General features: G+C 47.8%; 1 protein-coding gene across 2 annotated transcripts in view; it reads left to right on the top strand.

Annotated features, from left to right (window-relative positions):
- The window catches only part of SPAG17 (sperm associated antigen 17), a 384,631-nt gene that overhangs the window by 178,805 nt on the left and 189,170 nt on the right, over positions 1-16,656 (top strand). For both annotated transcript variants that reach the window (XM_075334839.1, XM_075334840.1), the window contains exons 5-7: positions 3,010-3,184; positions 12,930-13,103; positions 15,342-15,523. In XM_075334839.1, the coding sequence (XP_075190954.1) occupies positions 3,010-3,184; positions 12,930-13,103; positions 15,342-15,523 (531 nt within the window). The remainder of the gene's footprint in view (positions 1-3,009; positions 3,185-12,929; positions 13,104-15,341; positions 15,524-16,656) is intronic.

The following is a 16,656-nucleotide window of genomic DNA, read 5'->3' as shown; positions in this document are numbered from 1 at the left end:
GTCCAGACTGACGACCAGCAGGAACCAGCAGATACAACAGTCCAGACTGACGACCAGCAGGAACCAGCAGGTACAACAGACCGGACTGACTACCAGCAGGAACCAGCAGATACAACAGACCAGACTGACGACCAGCAGGAACCAGCAGGTACAACAGACCAGACTGACGACCAGCATGAACCAGCAAATACAACAGTTCAGACTGACGACCAGCAGGAACCAGCAGGTACAACAGTCCAGACTGACGACCAACAGGAACCAGCAGGTACAACAGTCCAGACTGACGACCAGCAGAATCCAGCAGGTACAACAGTCCAGACTGATGACCAGCAGGAACCAGCAGGTACAACAGTCCAGACTGACGACCAGCAGGAACCAGCAGATACAACAGTCCAGACTAACGACCAGCAGAAACCAGCAGGTGCAACATACCAGAGTGACGACCAACAGGAACCAGCAGGTACAACAGACAAAACTGACGACCAGCAGGAACCAGCAGGTACAACAGACCAGACTGACGACCAACAGGAACCAGCAGGTACAACAGACAAAACTGACGACCAGCAGGAACCAGCAGGTACAACAGACCAGAGTGACGAAAAGCAAGAACCAGCAGGTACAACAGACCAGACTGACGACCAGCAGGAACCAGCAGATACAACAGACCAGACTGACGACCAGCAGGAACCAGCAGGTACAACAGTCCAGACTGACGACCAGCAGGAAGCAGCAGGTACAACAGTCTAGACTGACAACCAGCAGGTACAACAGTCCAGACTGATGACCAGCAGGTATCAGCAGGTACAACAGACCAGACTGATGACCAGCAGGTATCAGCAGGTACAACAGACCAGACTGACGACCAACAGGAACCAGCAGGTACAACAGTCCAGACTGACGACCAACAGGAACCAGTAGGTACAACAGTCCAGACTGATGACCAGCAGGAACCAGCAGGTACAACAGTCCAGACTGACGACCAGCAGTGACCAGCAGGGAAAACAGTCCGGACTGACGACCAGCACAACCAGGTACAACAGTCCAGACTGATGACCAGCAGGAACCAGGTACAACAGTCCAGACTAACGACCACAGGAACCAGCAGGTGCAACAGACCAGACTGACGACCAACAGGAACCAGCAGGTACAACAGTTCAGACTGATGACCAGCAGGAACCAGCAGGTACAACAGTCCAGACTGACGACCAGCAGGAACCAGCAGGTACAACAGTCCAGACTGACGACCAGCAGGAACCAGCAGGTACAACAGTCCAGACTGACGACAAGCAGGTACCATCAGGTACAACAGTTCAGACTGACGACCAGCAGGTACCAGCAGGTACAACAGTTCAGACTGATGACCAGCACAACCAGATACAACAGTTCAGACTGACGACCAGTAGGAACCAGAAGGTACAACAGACCAGACTGAGGACCAGCAGGAACCAACAGGTACAATAGTCCAGACTGATGACCAGCACAACCAGGTACAACAGTTCAGACTGACGACCAGCAGGAACCAGCAGGTACAACAGCCCAGACTGACGACCAGCAGTGACCAGCAGGTACAACAGTCCATACTGACGAGTAGCAGGAACCAGCAGATACAACAGTCCAGACTCACGACCAGCAGGAACCAGCAGGTACAACAGTCTAGACTCACGACCAGCAGGAACCAGCAGGTACAACAGTCCAGACTGACGACCAACAGGAACCAGCAGGTACAACAGTCCAGACTGACGGCCAGCAGGTTTAACAGACCAGACTGACGACCAGCAGGTTTAACAGTCCAGACTGACGACCAGCAGGAACCAGCAGGTACAACAGTCCAGACTGACGACCAGCAGGAACCAGCAGGTACAACAGTCCAGACTGACGACCAGCAGGAACCAGCAGGTACAACAGACCAGACTGACGACCAGCAGGAACCAGCAGGTACAACAGTCCAGACTGACGACCATCAGGAACCAGCAGGTACAACAGTCCAAACTGACGACCAGCAGGAACCAGCAGGTACAACAGACCAGACTGACGACCAGCAGGAACCAGCAGGTACAACAGTCCAGACTGACGACCAGCAGGAACCAGCAGGTACAACAGTCCAGACTGACGACCAGCAGGAACCAGCAGGTACAACAGTCCAGACTGACGACCAGCAGGAACCAGCAGGTACAACAGTCCAGACTGATGACTAGCAGGAACCAGCAGGTACAACAGTCCAGACTGATGACCAGCAGGAACCAGCAGGTACAACAGTCCAGACTGACGACCAGCAGGAACCAGCAGGTACAACAGTCCAGACTGACGACCAGCAGGAACCAGCAGGTTCAACAGTCCAGACTGACGACCAGCAGGAACCAGCAGGTACAACAGACCAGACTGACGACCAGCAGGAACCAGCAGGTACAACAGTCCAGACTGACGACCAACAGGAACCAGCAGGTACAACAGTCCAGACCGACGACCAGCAGGAACCAGCAGGTACAACAGTCCAGACTGACGACCAGCAGGAACCAGCAGGTACAACAGTCCAGACTGACGACCAGCAGGAACCAGCAGGTACAACAGTCGAGACTGACGACCAGCAGGAACCAGCAGGTACAACAGTTCAGACTGACGACCAGCAGGAACCAGCAGGTACAACAGTCCAGACTGACGACCAGCAGGAACCAGCAGGTACAACAGTCGAGACTGACGACCAGCAGGAACCAGCAGGTACAACAGTCCAGACTGATGACCAGCAGGAACCAGCAGGTACAACAGTCCAGACTGATTGGATCCCCCCTCGCTGGTTCAGGCTTTATCTGGTTCTCAGCATTTCAGTAGTCGCTGTCTGACTGGTCACCACAAGGGCTGATGAGGCTGGATAATATACAGGACGATATAGCAGATACCAGAGAGACAATAACTCAGAGCAAGGAACCCTGATGGACAGCAGCATATCCCAGAGCTGCACCAGGACGGATGATGGACGGGTGATGTGACATCAGCTCTCTGCTCCTTTTTTAGTTGCCAGAAGACAAAGTAAAGCAAAAGGGAACTAAGAGCGAAAAGGTTAAAGTGTCCAGTGCAAGAGGCTCCGCCAAGACCAAAGGGAAGAAACTGCCCGAGGCAGCACCGGCTGCAAAGAAAGACACCGCACTGAGACGCCGCGGAGAAGGGGAGGACACCAACATTTACATCGGTAACACATCACTCACAGGAGGAATAATCAACTACTATAATACTGCCCCTATATACAAGAATATAACTACTATAATACTGCCCCTATGTACAAGAATATAACTACTATAATACTGCCCCTATGTACAGGAATATAACTACTATAATACTGCCCCTATGTACAAGAATATAACTACTATAATACTGCCCCTATGTACAGGAATATAACTACTATAATACTGCCCCTATGTACAAGAATATAACTACTATAATACTGCTCCTATATACAAGAATATAACTACTATAATACTTCTCCCTATGTACAAGAATATAACTACTATAATACTGCCCCTATGTACAAGAATATAACTACTATAATACTGCTCCTATATACAAGAATATAACTACTATAATACTTCTCCCTATGTACAAGAATATAACTACTATAATACTGCCCCTATGTACAAGAATATAACTACTATAATACTGCCCCTATATACAAGAATATAACTACTATAATACTGCCCCCTATGTACAAGAATATAACTACTATAATACTGCTCCTATGTACAAGAATATAACTACTATAATACTGCCCCTATATACAAGAATATAACTACTATAATACTGCCCCTATATACAAGAATATAACTACTATAATACTGCCCCTATATACAGGAATATAACTACTATAATACTGCCCCCTATGTACAAGAATATAACTACTATAATACTGCCCCCATGTACAAGAATATAACTACTATAATACTGCCCCTATGTACAAGAATATAACTACTATAATACTGCCCCCATGTACAAGAATATAACTTCTATAATACTGCCCCTATGTACAAAAATATAACTACTATAATACTGCCCCCTATGTACAAGAATATAACTACTATAATACTGCCCCCTATGTACAAGAATATAACTACTATAATACTGCCCCCTATATACAAGAATATAACTACTATAATACTGCTCCCTATGTACAAGAATATAACTACTATAATACTGTCCCTATATACAAGAATATAACTGCTATAATACTGCCCCTATGTACAACAATATAACTACTATAATACTGCTCCTATGTACAAGAATATAACTACTATAATACTGCCCCCATGTACAAGAATATAACTTCTATAATACTGCCCCTATGTACAAAAATATAACTACTATAATACTGCCCCTATGTACAAGAATATAACTACTATAATACTGCCCCCTATATACAAGAATATAACTACTATAATACTGCCCCCTCTGTACAAGAATATAACTACTATAATACTGCCCACTATATACAAGAATATAACTACTATAATACTGCTCCTATGTACAAGAATATAACTACTATAATACTGCTCCTATGTACAAGAATATAACTACTATAATACTGCCCCTATGTACAAGAATATAACTACTATAATACTGCCCCTATGTACAAGAATATAACTACTATAATACTGTCCCTATATACAAGAATATAACTGCTATAATACTGCCCCTATGTACAACAATATAACTACTATAATACTGCTCCTATGTACAAGAATATAACTACTATAATACTGCCCCCATGTACAAGAATATAACTACTATAATACTGCCCCTATGTACAAGAATATAACTACTATAATACTGCTCCTATGTACAAGAATATAACTACTATAATGCTGCCCCTATGTACAAGAATATAACTACTATAATACTGCCCCTATGTACAAGAATATAACTACTATAATACTGCTCCTATGTACAAGAATATAACTACTATAATACTGCCCCCATGTACAAGAATATAACTACTATAATACTGCTCCTATGTACAAGAATATAACTACTATAATACTGCCCCCTATATACAAGAATATAACTACTATAATACTGCCCCCTATGTACAATAATATAACTACTATAATACTGCCCCTATGTACAATAATATAACTACTATAATACTGCCCCTATATACAAGAATATAACTACTATAATACTGCCCCTATGTACAAGAATATAACTACTATAATACTGCCCCTATATACAAGAACATAACTACTATAATACTGCCCCTATGTACAAGAATATAACTGCTATAATACTGCTCCTATATACAAGAATATAACTACTATAATACTGCCCCTATATACAAGAATATAACTACTATAATACTGCCCCTATATACAAGAATATAACTACTATAATACTGCCCCTATGTACAAGAATATAACTACTATAATACTGCCCCTATGTACAAGAATATAACTGCTATAATACTGCTCCTATATACAAGAATATAACTACTATAATACTGCCCCTATATACAAGAACATAACTACTATAATACTGCCCCTATGTACAAGAATATAACTACTATAATACTGCTCCTATATACAAGAATATAACTACTATAATACTGCCCCTATATACAAGAATATAACTACTATAATACTGCCTCTATGTACAAGAATATAACTACTATAATACTACCCCTATGTACAAGAATATAACTACTATAATACTGCCCCTATATACAAGAATATAACTACTATAATACTGCCCCTATGTACAAGAATATAACTACTATAATACTGCCCCTATGTACAAGAATATAACTACTATAATACTGCTCCTATGTACAAGAATATAACTACTATAATACTGCTCCTATGTACAAGAATATAACTACCATAATACTGCCCCTATATACAAGAATATAACTACTATAATACTGCCCCCATGTACAAGAATATAACTACTATAATACTGCCCCTATGTACAAGAATATAACTACTATAATACTGCTCCTATGTACAAGAATATAACTACTATAATACTGCTCCTATGTACAAGAATATAACTACTATAATACTGCTCCTCTGTACAAGAATATAACTACTATAATACTGCCCCCTATATACAAGTATATAACTACTATAATACTGCCCCTATGTACAAGAATATAACTACTATAATACTGCCCCTATGTACAGGAATATAAATACTATAATACTGCCCCTATGTACAAGAATATAAATACTATAATACTGCCCCTTGTTGTGAATGTTAGTTATGTCTTGGCTGCTGGGAGGCTCCCTCTGGTGGCCAGGAATGGTTTGGACTTGGACCAGGTGTGTTGTGCAGTGGGTGTTTCCTTTGCTAACTCTCTGCTTATTTAAATCCTGGTCTGATTGCAGGCTGTTGCCGGATGTCAGTTGTTCTTTGTATCTCCAGCCTGCTTAATCCTGCTCTACACCACATCTTCCCCAGATAAGTGCTTGCTCTTTATTTATTGTCTGGTTCTTTTATCTGGGTTTGTCATTTGTTGTGGTTGGTTTCAGTTTATTTCCTTCCAGGGATTTTCCCCCTCAGTGGATTGTTGAGGAACTCCCTGCAGTTCTGTGTGGAGTATAGCTCCTTTGGGTCCATGTGTTTGTGGCTTGTTGAATTTGTTATGATTCTTGTTTTCTGTCCATTGGTATGACAAAAGCACCTGGTATAGGACGGAGTCCAGATCGAGCGATCTGAGGGCCTTTTTGTACTATCATGAAGTTGGTATTTTGCAGGGTTTTTCTCTGGCCACCATCAGTCCCTTTCCTGTCCTTTCCTATTTTAGTCAGCGGGGGCCTCACCTTTTGCTAATCCTATCATCTATCTGTGTATTATGTTTTCCTATATCACCGCAGTCTTTGAATGTGGGGGGCTTGCTATTCTTGTCTATTTTCTGAGGCAGAGAGTTATTCATCTTTCCTTCCTTTAGGATAGCTAGTTCTCCGGCTGGGTTCGCGGTGCACAGGATGTTAGTTCACCCCTCGGCTACTTCTAGTGTTGATGGTTAGTAAGGGGATGGCGGCCATATTAGTTTCCAATGCTCTTGTCACCTTTTGCCAATGATTTGTGGTGGTCTTCCATGGTTCCGGATCATAACAGTACAACCGGCCAAACGAATTTAAAGGGTACTCTTAAGAAGGGAAAAAAAAAAGAAAAAAAAAAGCTGCTGAGAAAACTTTTTTTTTTTTTTTTTTGGTGTTTTTCCTCTTCTTCTTTGGGTTCTGTGGAAGATTTCTTTGTCTAGCATGGATGAATTGGGTGAGCGTGTTGCTCATCTTGATGCTAAGGTTCGTCGTATATAGTCTTATCTTGCACAGACTCCCCTTGCAGAGCCTAAGATTCCCGTTCCTGAATTTTTTTCGGGAGATAGGTCGAGATTTTTGAGCTTCAGGAATAATTGTAAATTATTTTTTGACCTGCGCCCTAAGTCCTCAGGGACTCCCGTACAGCAGGTTAAGATTGTCATCTCCTTGCTGCGTGGTGACCCTCAGGACTGGGCCTTCTCTTTAGCGTCTGATGAGCCGATTCTCAGTGATGTGGACTCCTTTTTTCAGGCCTTGGGATTATTATATGACAAACCCAATATTGTGGACCAAGCAGAAAAGGTCTTGTTGTCCTTAACTCAGGGTTTGGATTCTGCAGAAACGTTTTGTCAGAAATTTCGTAAGTGGGCGGTCCTTACCAAATGGAATGATGATGCGCTTGCGGCTCTTTTTCGCAAGGGTATTGCGGATGCTGTGAAGGATGTAATGGTGGGTTTCCCGTCCCTTCTGGTCTTGATGCCTCTATGACCTTGGCCATTCAGATTGATAGGCGGTTACGTGAGCGCAGGAAGATACCTGCTGGTTTTGTGCCTGTGGAACAGCCTTTGGAGGCTATGGAGTGTGATAGGGTCCTTTCTAATGCTAGTCGGCAGGGGTTCAGATGGAAGAATAGACTGTGCTTCTATTGTGGAGACGCTTCTCATAACATCTCTGTCTGCCCTAAACGTGAAAGGAGATTGGCTACTTCTGTTACTGCGGGTTCTTTGCAACCAAAGTTTCTTTTGTCTGTCACATTGATTTGCTCATTGTCTTCCTTTTCTGCATTTGCCTTTGTGGACTCAGGGGCAGCGCTCAATTTGATGGATTTTGGGTTTGCTAGGGATTGTGGTTTCCCCATGGTTCCTTTGCAAACTCCTATTCCTTTAAGGGGCATTGATGCTACCCCTTTGGCAGAACATAAACCCCAATTTTGGACCCAGGTGCCTATGAGAGTTGCACCAGCGCATCAGGAGACTTGTACATTTTTAGTATTGCATAATCTACAGGATACCTTGGTACTGGGATTTCCGTGGTTGCAGACCCATAATCCGGTTCTTGACTGGAGATCCTTGTCGGTAACTAGTTGGGGTTGTCAAGGTTTGCATCAGGACCTTTCCGTGTCGTCCACATCCGTTCAGGCAGTTGATGTTCCGGCTTTCTTGTCTGATTTCCGTGATGTATTTAATGACCAGGAATCTGATTCTCTGCCCCCACACCGGGACTGTGACTGTGCCATTGAGTTGGTGCCCGGTTGTAAATTTCCCAAGGGGCGGATTTTTAACTTGTCTGTGCCCGAACATGATGCCATGCGGTCATACATCAGGGAATCATTGGAGAGGGGGCACATTCGGCCCTCATCTTCTCCTTTGGGTGCCGGCTTCTTCTTTGTTGCTAAGAAAGATGGGTCGTTGAGGCCTTGTATTGATTACCGTCTTCTTAATAAAATTACGGTCAAATATCAGTACCCTTTGCCTCTGATGTCTGATCTGTTCTCTAGAGTGCAGAGTGCCAAATGGTTTACGAAACTGGATCTCAAGGGTGCGTATAATCTCATCCGTATTAAGGAGGGTGATGAATGGAAGACGGCTTTTAATACTCCTGAGGGGCATTTTGAGTACCTAGTGATGCCTTTTGGGCTCACTAATGCACCCTCCGTCTTCCAGGCCTTCATGAATGATATTTTTCGGGACCTTATTGGTAAATTTTTGATTGTGTATTTGGATGACCTCTTGATTTTTTCTGATGATTGGGACTCTCATGTGGGGCAAGTACGGGAGGTTTTTCAGATACTTAAGGATAATGCACTGTACGTTAAGGGGTCAAGGTGCCTCTTTGGGGTGCAAAGGATTTCCTTTTTGGGCTTCATCTTGTCTCCCTCCGCTATTGAAATGGACCCGGATAAGGTTCAGGCTATTTACGACTGGGTGCAACCGACTTCTCTAAAATCCCTGCAGCGGTTTTTGGGGTTTGCTAATTTTTACCGTAAATTTATAGCCAATTTTTCTGCCATTGTCAAGCCTCTGACAGATTTGACCAAGAAGGGAGCTGATGCTGAGCATTGGACCCCTGAGGCTATTGTGGCCTTCCAGGAGCTTAAAAGGCGATTCACTTCTGCCCCAGTCCTGCAGCAACCTGATGTGTCTCGCCCATTACAGGTTGAGATTGATGCCTCAGAGATCGGAGCAGGTGCTGTTCTGTCTCAACGAGACGCTACTTCGGGTAAACTTAAGCCCTGTGCCTTTTTCTCTCGGAAGTTTGCTCCTTCTGAACGGAATTATGATGTGGGGAACCGGGAATTATTGGCTATGAAGTGGGCATTTGAAGAGTGGAGACATTGGTTGGAGGGGGCTAGGCATCAAGTTGTGGTGCTTACAGACCACAAGAATCTCATCTATCTGGAATCGGCCAAGAGGTTGAATCCTCGGCAGGCCAGGTGGGCTTTGTTTTTTACCCGGTTTAATTTTGTGGTCTCTTTTTTGCCGAGCACCAAGAATGTTAAGGCCGATGCCCTCTCCAGGAGTTTCTGCACTGACTCTTTGGAGGTTGTCGAGCCGTCTACTATCCTGAATGATGGTGTAGTTTTCTCGGCTATTTCGCCTGATCTGCGGTTGGCACTGGAGGAATTTCAGGGGGATAAACCTGAGAGATGTCCTACAGGGAAACTGTTTGTCCCGGACCAATGGAGAGACCGAGTTGTCTCTGAGGTTCATTGCTCTGTTTTGGTGGGTCATCCTGGCATTTTTGGTACTCGGGATCTTGTGAGACGCTCTTTTTGGTGGCCTTCCCTGTCCCGAGATGTCCGTCGTTTTGTGCAGTCGTGTGGAGTTTGTTGTAGGTCCAAGCCTTGTTGTTCATGTTCTAGTGGGCTATTATTGCCTTTGCCGGTACCTAAGAAACCTTGGACGCACATCTCTATGGATTTTATTTCAGAGCTTCCCGTCTCTCAGAAAATGACTGTGATTTGGGTGATCTGTGACAGATTCTCCAAGATGGTCCACTTGGTTCCCCTATCTAAGTTGCCATCTTCATCATAGTTGGTGCCTTTGTTTTTCCAACATGTTGTCCGTTTGCATGGTATTCCCGAAAACATTGTTTCTGACAGAGGGGTGCAGTTTGTATCCAGGTTTTGGAGGATTTTTTGCTCCAAATTGGGTGTTCAGCTGTCTTTCTCCTCGGCGTTTCATCCTCAGACCAACGGTCAGACTGAAAGGGCTAACCAGACCCTGGAGACCTATTTACGGTGTTTTGTTTCTGCGGATCAGGATGACTGGGTTTCGTTTTTGCCTTTGGCTGGATTTGCCCTTAACAATAGAGCTAGCTCTACCACGTTGGTGTCCCCCTTTTTCTGCAATTTTGGGTATCACCCCAGGTTCCTCTCAGGGCAGCTTGAGGCGTCTGACTGTCCGGGGGTGGATTCGGTGGTCAACAGAATGCAGCAGATTTGGGGGCAGGTAGTGGATAAATTGTTTCAGTCCCAAGAAACTGCCCAAAAGTTTGCCAACCGGCGTTGGACTGTTGGTCCCCGGTTTAAAGTAGGGGACATGGTGTGGTTGTCCTCTAAAAATATTCCTATGAGAGTTCCGTCTCCTAAATTTAAGCCCAGATTTATTGGACCTTATAAGATTTCGGAGATTATTAACCCTGTATCTTTCCGTTTGACTCTGCCTACGTCATTTAAGATTCACAATGTCTTCCATAAGTCCTTGTTGAAGAAACATGTGGAGCCGGCAGTTCCTGCAGCAGCGCCTCCTGACCCTGTTTTGGTACAAGGGGAACTGGAGTATGAGGTTGAAAAAATTCTGGATTCCCGTCGCATTAGGCGTCAGCTTCAGTACCTTGTGAAATGGAAGGGTTATGGGCAGGAGGATAACTCTTGGGTTGTGGCTTCTGACATTCATGCGTACAGGTTGGTTTGCGCCTTCCATCATGCTCATCCCGAGCAACCTGGTGGCGTGGGTGAGGGTTCGGTGACCCCTCCTCAAGTGGGGGGGGTACTGTTGTGAATGTTAGTTATGTCTTGGCTGCTGGGAGGCTCCCTCTGGTGGCCAGGAAGGGTTTGGACTTGGACCAGGTGTGTTGTGCAGTGGGTGTTTCCTTTCCTAACTCTCTGCTTATTTAAGTCCTGGTCTGATTGCAGGCTGTTGCGGGATGTCAGTTGTTCTTTGTATCTCTAGCCTGCTTAATCCTGCTCTACACCACATCTACTCCAGATAAGTGTTTGCTCTTTATTTATTTGTCTGGTTCTTTGCTTATCTGGGTTTGTCATTTGTTGTGGTTGGTTTCAGTTTATTTCCTTCCAGGGATTTTCCCCCTCAGTGGATTGTTGAGGAACTCCCTGCAGTTCTGTGTGGAGTATAGCTCCTTTTTGGGTCCATGTGTTTATGGCTTGTTGAATTTGTTATGATTCTTGTTTTCTGTTCATTGGTATGACAAAAGCACCTGGTATAGGACGGAGTTCAGATCGAGCGATCTGAGGGCCTTTTTGTACTATCAGGAAGTTGGTATTTTGCAGGGTTTTTCTCTGGCCACCATCAGTCCCTTTCCTGTCCTTTCCTATTTTAGTCAGCGGGGGCCTCACCTTTTGCTAATCCTGTCATCTACCTGTGTATTGTGATTTCCTATATCACCGCAGTCTGTGAATGTGGGGGGCTTGCTATTCTTGTCTATTTTCTGAGGCAGAGAGTTATTCATCTTTCCTACCTTTAGGATAGTTAGTTCTCCGGCTGGGTTCACGGTGCACAGGATGTTAGTTCACCCCTCGGCTACTTCTAGTTGTGTTGGTTAGTAAGGGGATGGCGGCCAGATTAGTTGCCAATGCTCTTGTCACCTTTTACCAATGATTTGTGGTGATCTTCCATGGTTCCGGATCATAACAGCCCCTATGTACAAGAATATAAATACTATAATACTGCCCCTATATACAGGAATATAACTACTATAATACTGCCCCTATGTACAGGAATATAACTACTATAATACTGCACCTATATACAAGAATATAACTACTATATTACTGCCCCTATATACAAGAATATAACTACTATAATATTGCCCCTATGTACAGGAATATAACTATTATAATACTGCCCCCTATATACAAGAATATAACTACTATAATACTGCCCCCTATGTACAAGAATATAACCACTATAATACTGCCCCTATGTACAAGAATATAACTACTATAATACTGCCCCTATGTACAAGAATATAACTACTATAATACTGCCCCTATATACAGGAATATATCTACTATAATACTGCCCCTATGTACAAGAATATAACTACTATAATACTGCACCTATATACAAGAATATAACTACTATATTACTGCCCCTATATACAAGAATATAACTACTATAATATTGCCCCTATGTACAGGAATATAACTATTATAATACTGCCCCCTATATACAAGAATATAACTACTATAATACTGCCCCTATGTACAAGAATATAACTACTATAATACTGCTCTTATGTATAATATTATAACTGCTATGTTACTGCCTGGCTGTATGATTCCAGTGCTGGAGTGTGCGGTATGTCTCCAGCATACACTGTACAGTTTGGCAGTATTTCTGCTTGCTGTCCGGCTCTGCAGACGTCTCCGTTGGTGTGTTGCAGATGATGAGCCTGATGACGGGGCGGATCACTACATCCTGGTGGTTGGAGTGTATCACCCGCAGGTGGTGGCGGTGTTGGCTGATCTCGGCGTCCGAGTCTCCAGTGTGATCAGGGTGTCGTCTCAGAGTTATGGAGGATGGCCGCCTGCCCTGGAGGAGCCCGGTGCTGCTGACGGTAGGTGCTGACGCTGTCTCGGCCCTGCGGTGCTGCTGACGGTAGGTGCTGACGCTGTCTCTGCGCTGCGGTGCTGCTGACGGTAGGTGCTGACGCTGTCTCTGCGCTGCGGTGCTGCTGACGGTAGGTGCTGACGCTGTCTCGGCCCTGCGGTGCTGCTGACGGTAGGTGCTGACGCTGTCTCGGCCCTGCGGTGCTGCTGACGGTAGGTGCTGACGCTGTCTCGGCCCTGCGGTGCTGCTGACGGTAGGTGCTGACGCTGTCTCTGCGCTGCGGTGCTGCTGACGGTAGGTGCTGACGCTGTCTCTGCGCTGCGGTGCTGCTGACGGTAGGTGCTGACGCTGTCTCGGCCCTGCGGTGCTGCTGACGGTAGGTGCTGACGCTGTCTCGGCCCTGCGGTGCTGCTGACGGTAGGTGCTGACGCTGTCTCGGCCCTGCGGTGCTCGCAGTGTTAGTGTGCGGTCACTTCTGGGGACACGTCGGCCGGATTCTCCTTTACTTCCCATCACCTCTCTGCTTCTCTATCAGAAATGTCACTCCCCGTGTAATGACACTTTCCACAGGTTTCTCATAAATAGAGAGGAGTGGCCCCGAGGCTCGCACCGAGCACAGACTGTACAGGAACAGAGTTTGGGTTAAGAGTTCTGTGCTTTACATCTGCAAACCACTCACACAAGCATCGGTGTGCTCGGGTACGCTCGGTGTGCTCAGGTACACTCGGTGCTGCAGTACACTCGCTGTACTGAGGTACGCTTGGTGCTCGGGTATACTGTGTGCTCTGGTACGCTCTGGTACGCTTGGTGCTGGGGTACACTCAAGGCTGGGGTACGCTCGGTGCTGGGGTGCGCTCGGTGCTGGGGTGCACTCGGTGCTGGGGTACGCTCGGTGCTGGGGTACGCTCGGTGCTGGGGTATGCTCGGTGCTGGGGTACGCTCGGTGCTAGGGTACGCTCGGTGCTGGGGTATGCTCGGTGCTGGGGTATGCTCGGTGCTGGGGTATGCTCGGTGCTGGGGTATGCTCGGTGCTGGGGTATGCTCGGTGCTAGGGTACGCTCGGTGCTGGGGTACGCTCGGTGCTGGGGTACGCTCGGTGCTAGGGTACGCTCGGTGCTGGGGTATGCTCGGTGCTAGGGTACGCTCAGTGCTCGGGTACACTCGGTGTTCAGGTATGCTCGGTGCTGGGGTACGCTCGGTGCTGGGGTACGCTCGGTGCTCGGCCAGTGTGAGCCGCTTTCAGTGTGTGAACGGCTCGTACTGGGGGTAACAGCAGCAACACCGGGTGTAGTGCACAACAAACAGTAACAATAGAAAAATCTCTCCCATCCGCCCCCAGAACTGTGCAGTATTTATTAGGATTGCAAATCTGGTCTCTCCCGCCCCTTCCCCGGTCTCTGTCCCCGCCCTCCCGCCCCTTCCCCGGTCTCTGTCCCCGCCCTCCCGCCCCTTCCCCGGTCTCTGTCCCCGCCCTCCCGCCCCTTCCCCGGTCTCTGTCCCCGCCCTCCCGCCCCTTCCCCGGTCTCTGTCCCCGCCCTCCCGCCCCTTCCCCGGTCTCTGTCCCCGCCCTCCCGCCCCTTCCCCGGTCTCTGTCCCCGCCCTCCCGCCCCTTCCCCGGTCTCTGTCCCCGCCCTCCCGCCCCTTCCCCGGTCTCTGTCCCCGCCCTCCCGCCCCTTCCCCGGTCTCTGTCCCCGCCCTCCCGCCCCTTCCCCGGTCTCTGTCCCCGCCCTCCCGCCCCTTCCCCGGTCTCTGTCCCCGCCCTCCCGCCCCTTCCCCGGTCTCTGTCCCCGCCCTCCCGCCCCCTCACTTTTATGGCCAATCACTGTAGGCTTCACTGGTCACATGACTAGATAATAGCAGCTGACCAGTGATTGTCTGCAGCAGTCAGAGGGGCAGACGTGTACAGAGGCCGGTGGGAAAAGTCGTGACTATTTTTATAAGCAGCTGTTGTTCTCTGGTTGTCCTCTCCTCGGAGGCTCCTTTTACATAGAGTAGTCTCCCTTGTAGCTGACACCCCCCTTGTGACCCCTGCAGACAATCAGCGACCTCTATGAGGCGTCTGCACTCCGACAAGCGGACGAGTCCAGATATTGGACATTCCCTTTAATGTAAAACCTGTAAACCTTCCTGACCACCCCCGATCGTCAGTCCATGGGCAGCGCAGGGACAATTCTCCGCCGTGTAAAGCCTGTTGTGGGATGTTGGGGTGTTAGTCCCGGCAGTAAACTGAACCCCATGATCTCAGTGATAGAAGCCGAGAAGGAGAGGAAGGAAACGCTGCGGAAATCTCTGCAAACCTTCTGGAAATACCTGGAACCCGTTCTGGAGTCCAGCAAAACCGCGTCCTCCCTGCGCCAGGTGGCCCGACTGCAGTACCTGGTGAAAGAGAGCAGCCGGCCCGCAGACCGGAGCAACGCCGACCAGCAGGTCAGGGATGATGGGGGCGGGACTAGCGGTGTGTGCGGTGATGATAGAGTGGTAGTGCCGGTGTGTGAGGTGATGATGGGGGCGGTAGTGCCGGTGTGTGCGGTGATGATGGGGGTGGTAGTGCCGGTGTGTGCGGTGATGATGGGGTGGTAGTGCCGGTGTGTGGTGATGATGGAGTGGTAGTGCCGGTGTGTGGTGATGATGGGGGCTGTAGTGCCGGTGTGTGTGGTGATGATGGGGTGGTAGTGCCGGTGTGTGGTGATGATGGGGGCTGTAGTGCCGGTGTGTGCGGTGATGATGGAGTGGTAGTGCCGGTGTGTGCGGTGATGATGAGGTCGGTAGTGCCGGTGTGTGCGGTGATGATGGGGTGGTAGTGCCGGTGTGTGCAGTGATGATGGGGGTGGTAGTGCCGGTGTGTGCGGTGATGATGGGGTGGTAGTGCCGGTGTGTGCGGTGATGATGGGGTGGTAGTGCCGGTGTGTGCAGTGATGATGGGGGTGGTAGTGCCGGTGTGTGCGGTGATGATGGGGTGGTAGTGCCGGTGTGTGCGGTGATGATGGGGTGGTAGTGCCGGTGTGTGCGGTGATGATGGGGTGGTAGTGCTGGTGTGTGCAGTGATGATGGGGTCGGTAGTGCCGGTGTGTGCGGTGATGATGGGGTGGTAGTGCCGGTGTGTGCGGTGATGATGGGGTGGTAGTGCCGGTGTGTGCGGTGATGATGGGGTGGTAGTGCCGGTGTGTGCGGTGATGATGGGGTGGTAGTGCCGGTGTGTGCAGTGATGATGGGGTCGGTAGTGCCGGTGTGTGCGGTGATGATGGGGTGGTAGTGCCGGTGTGTGCGGTGATGATGGGGTGGTAGTGCCGGTGTGTGCGGTGATGATGGGGTGGTAGTGCCGGTGTGTGCAGTGATGATGGGGTCGGTAGTGCCGGTGTGTGCGGTGATGATGAGGTGGTAGTGCCGGTGTGTGCGGTGATGATGGGGTGGTAGTGCCGGTGTGTGCGGTGATGATGGGGTGGTAGTGCTGGTGTGTGCGGTGATGATGGGGTGGTAGTGCCGGTGTGTGCGGTGATGATGGGGTGGTAGTGCCGGTGTGTGTGGTGATGATGGGGTGGTAGTATCATAGTATCATAGTA

This window comes from Anomaloglossus baeobatrachus, chromosome 2, assembly GCF_048569485.1.
Source record: "Anomaloglossus baeobatrachus isolate aAnoBae1 chromosome 2, aAnoBae1.hap1, whole genome shotgun sequence".
Taxonomy (NCBI): Eukaryota; Metazoa; Chordata; class Amphibia; order Anura; family Aromobatidae; genus Anomaloglossus; species Anomaloglossus baeobatrachus.
This window is presented reverse-complemented; position numbering and strand designations above follow the sequence as displayed.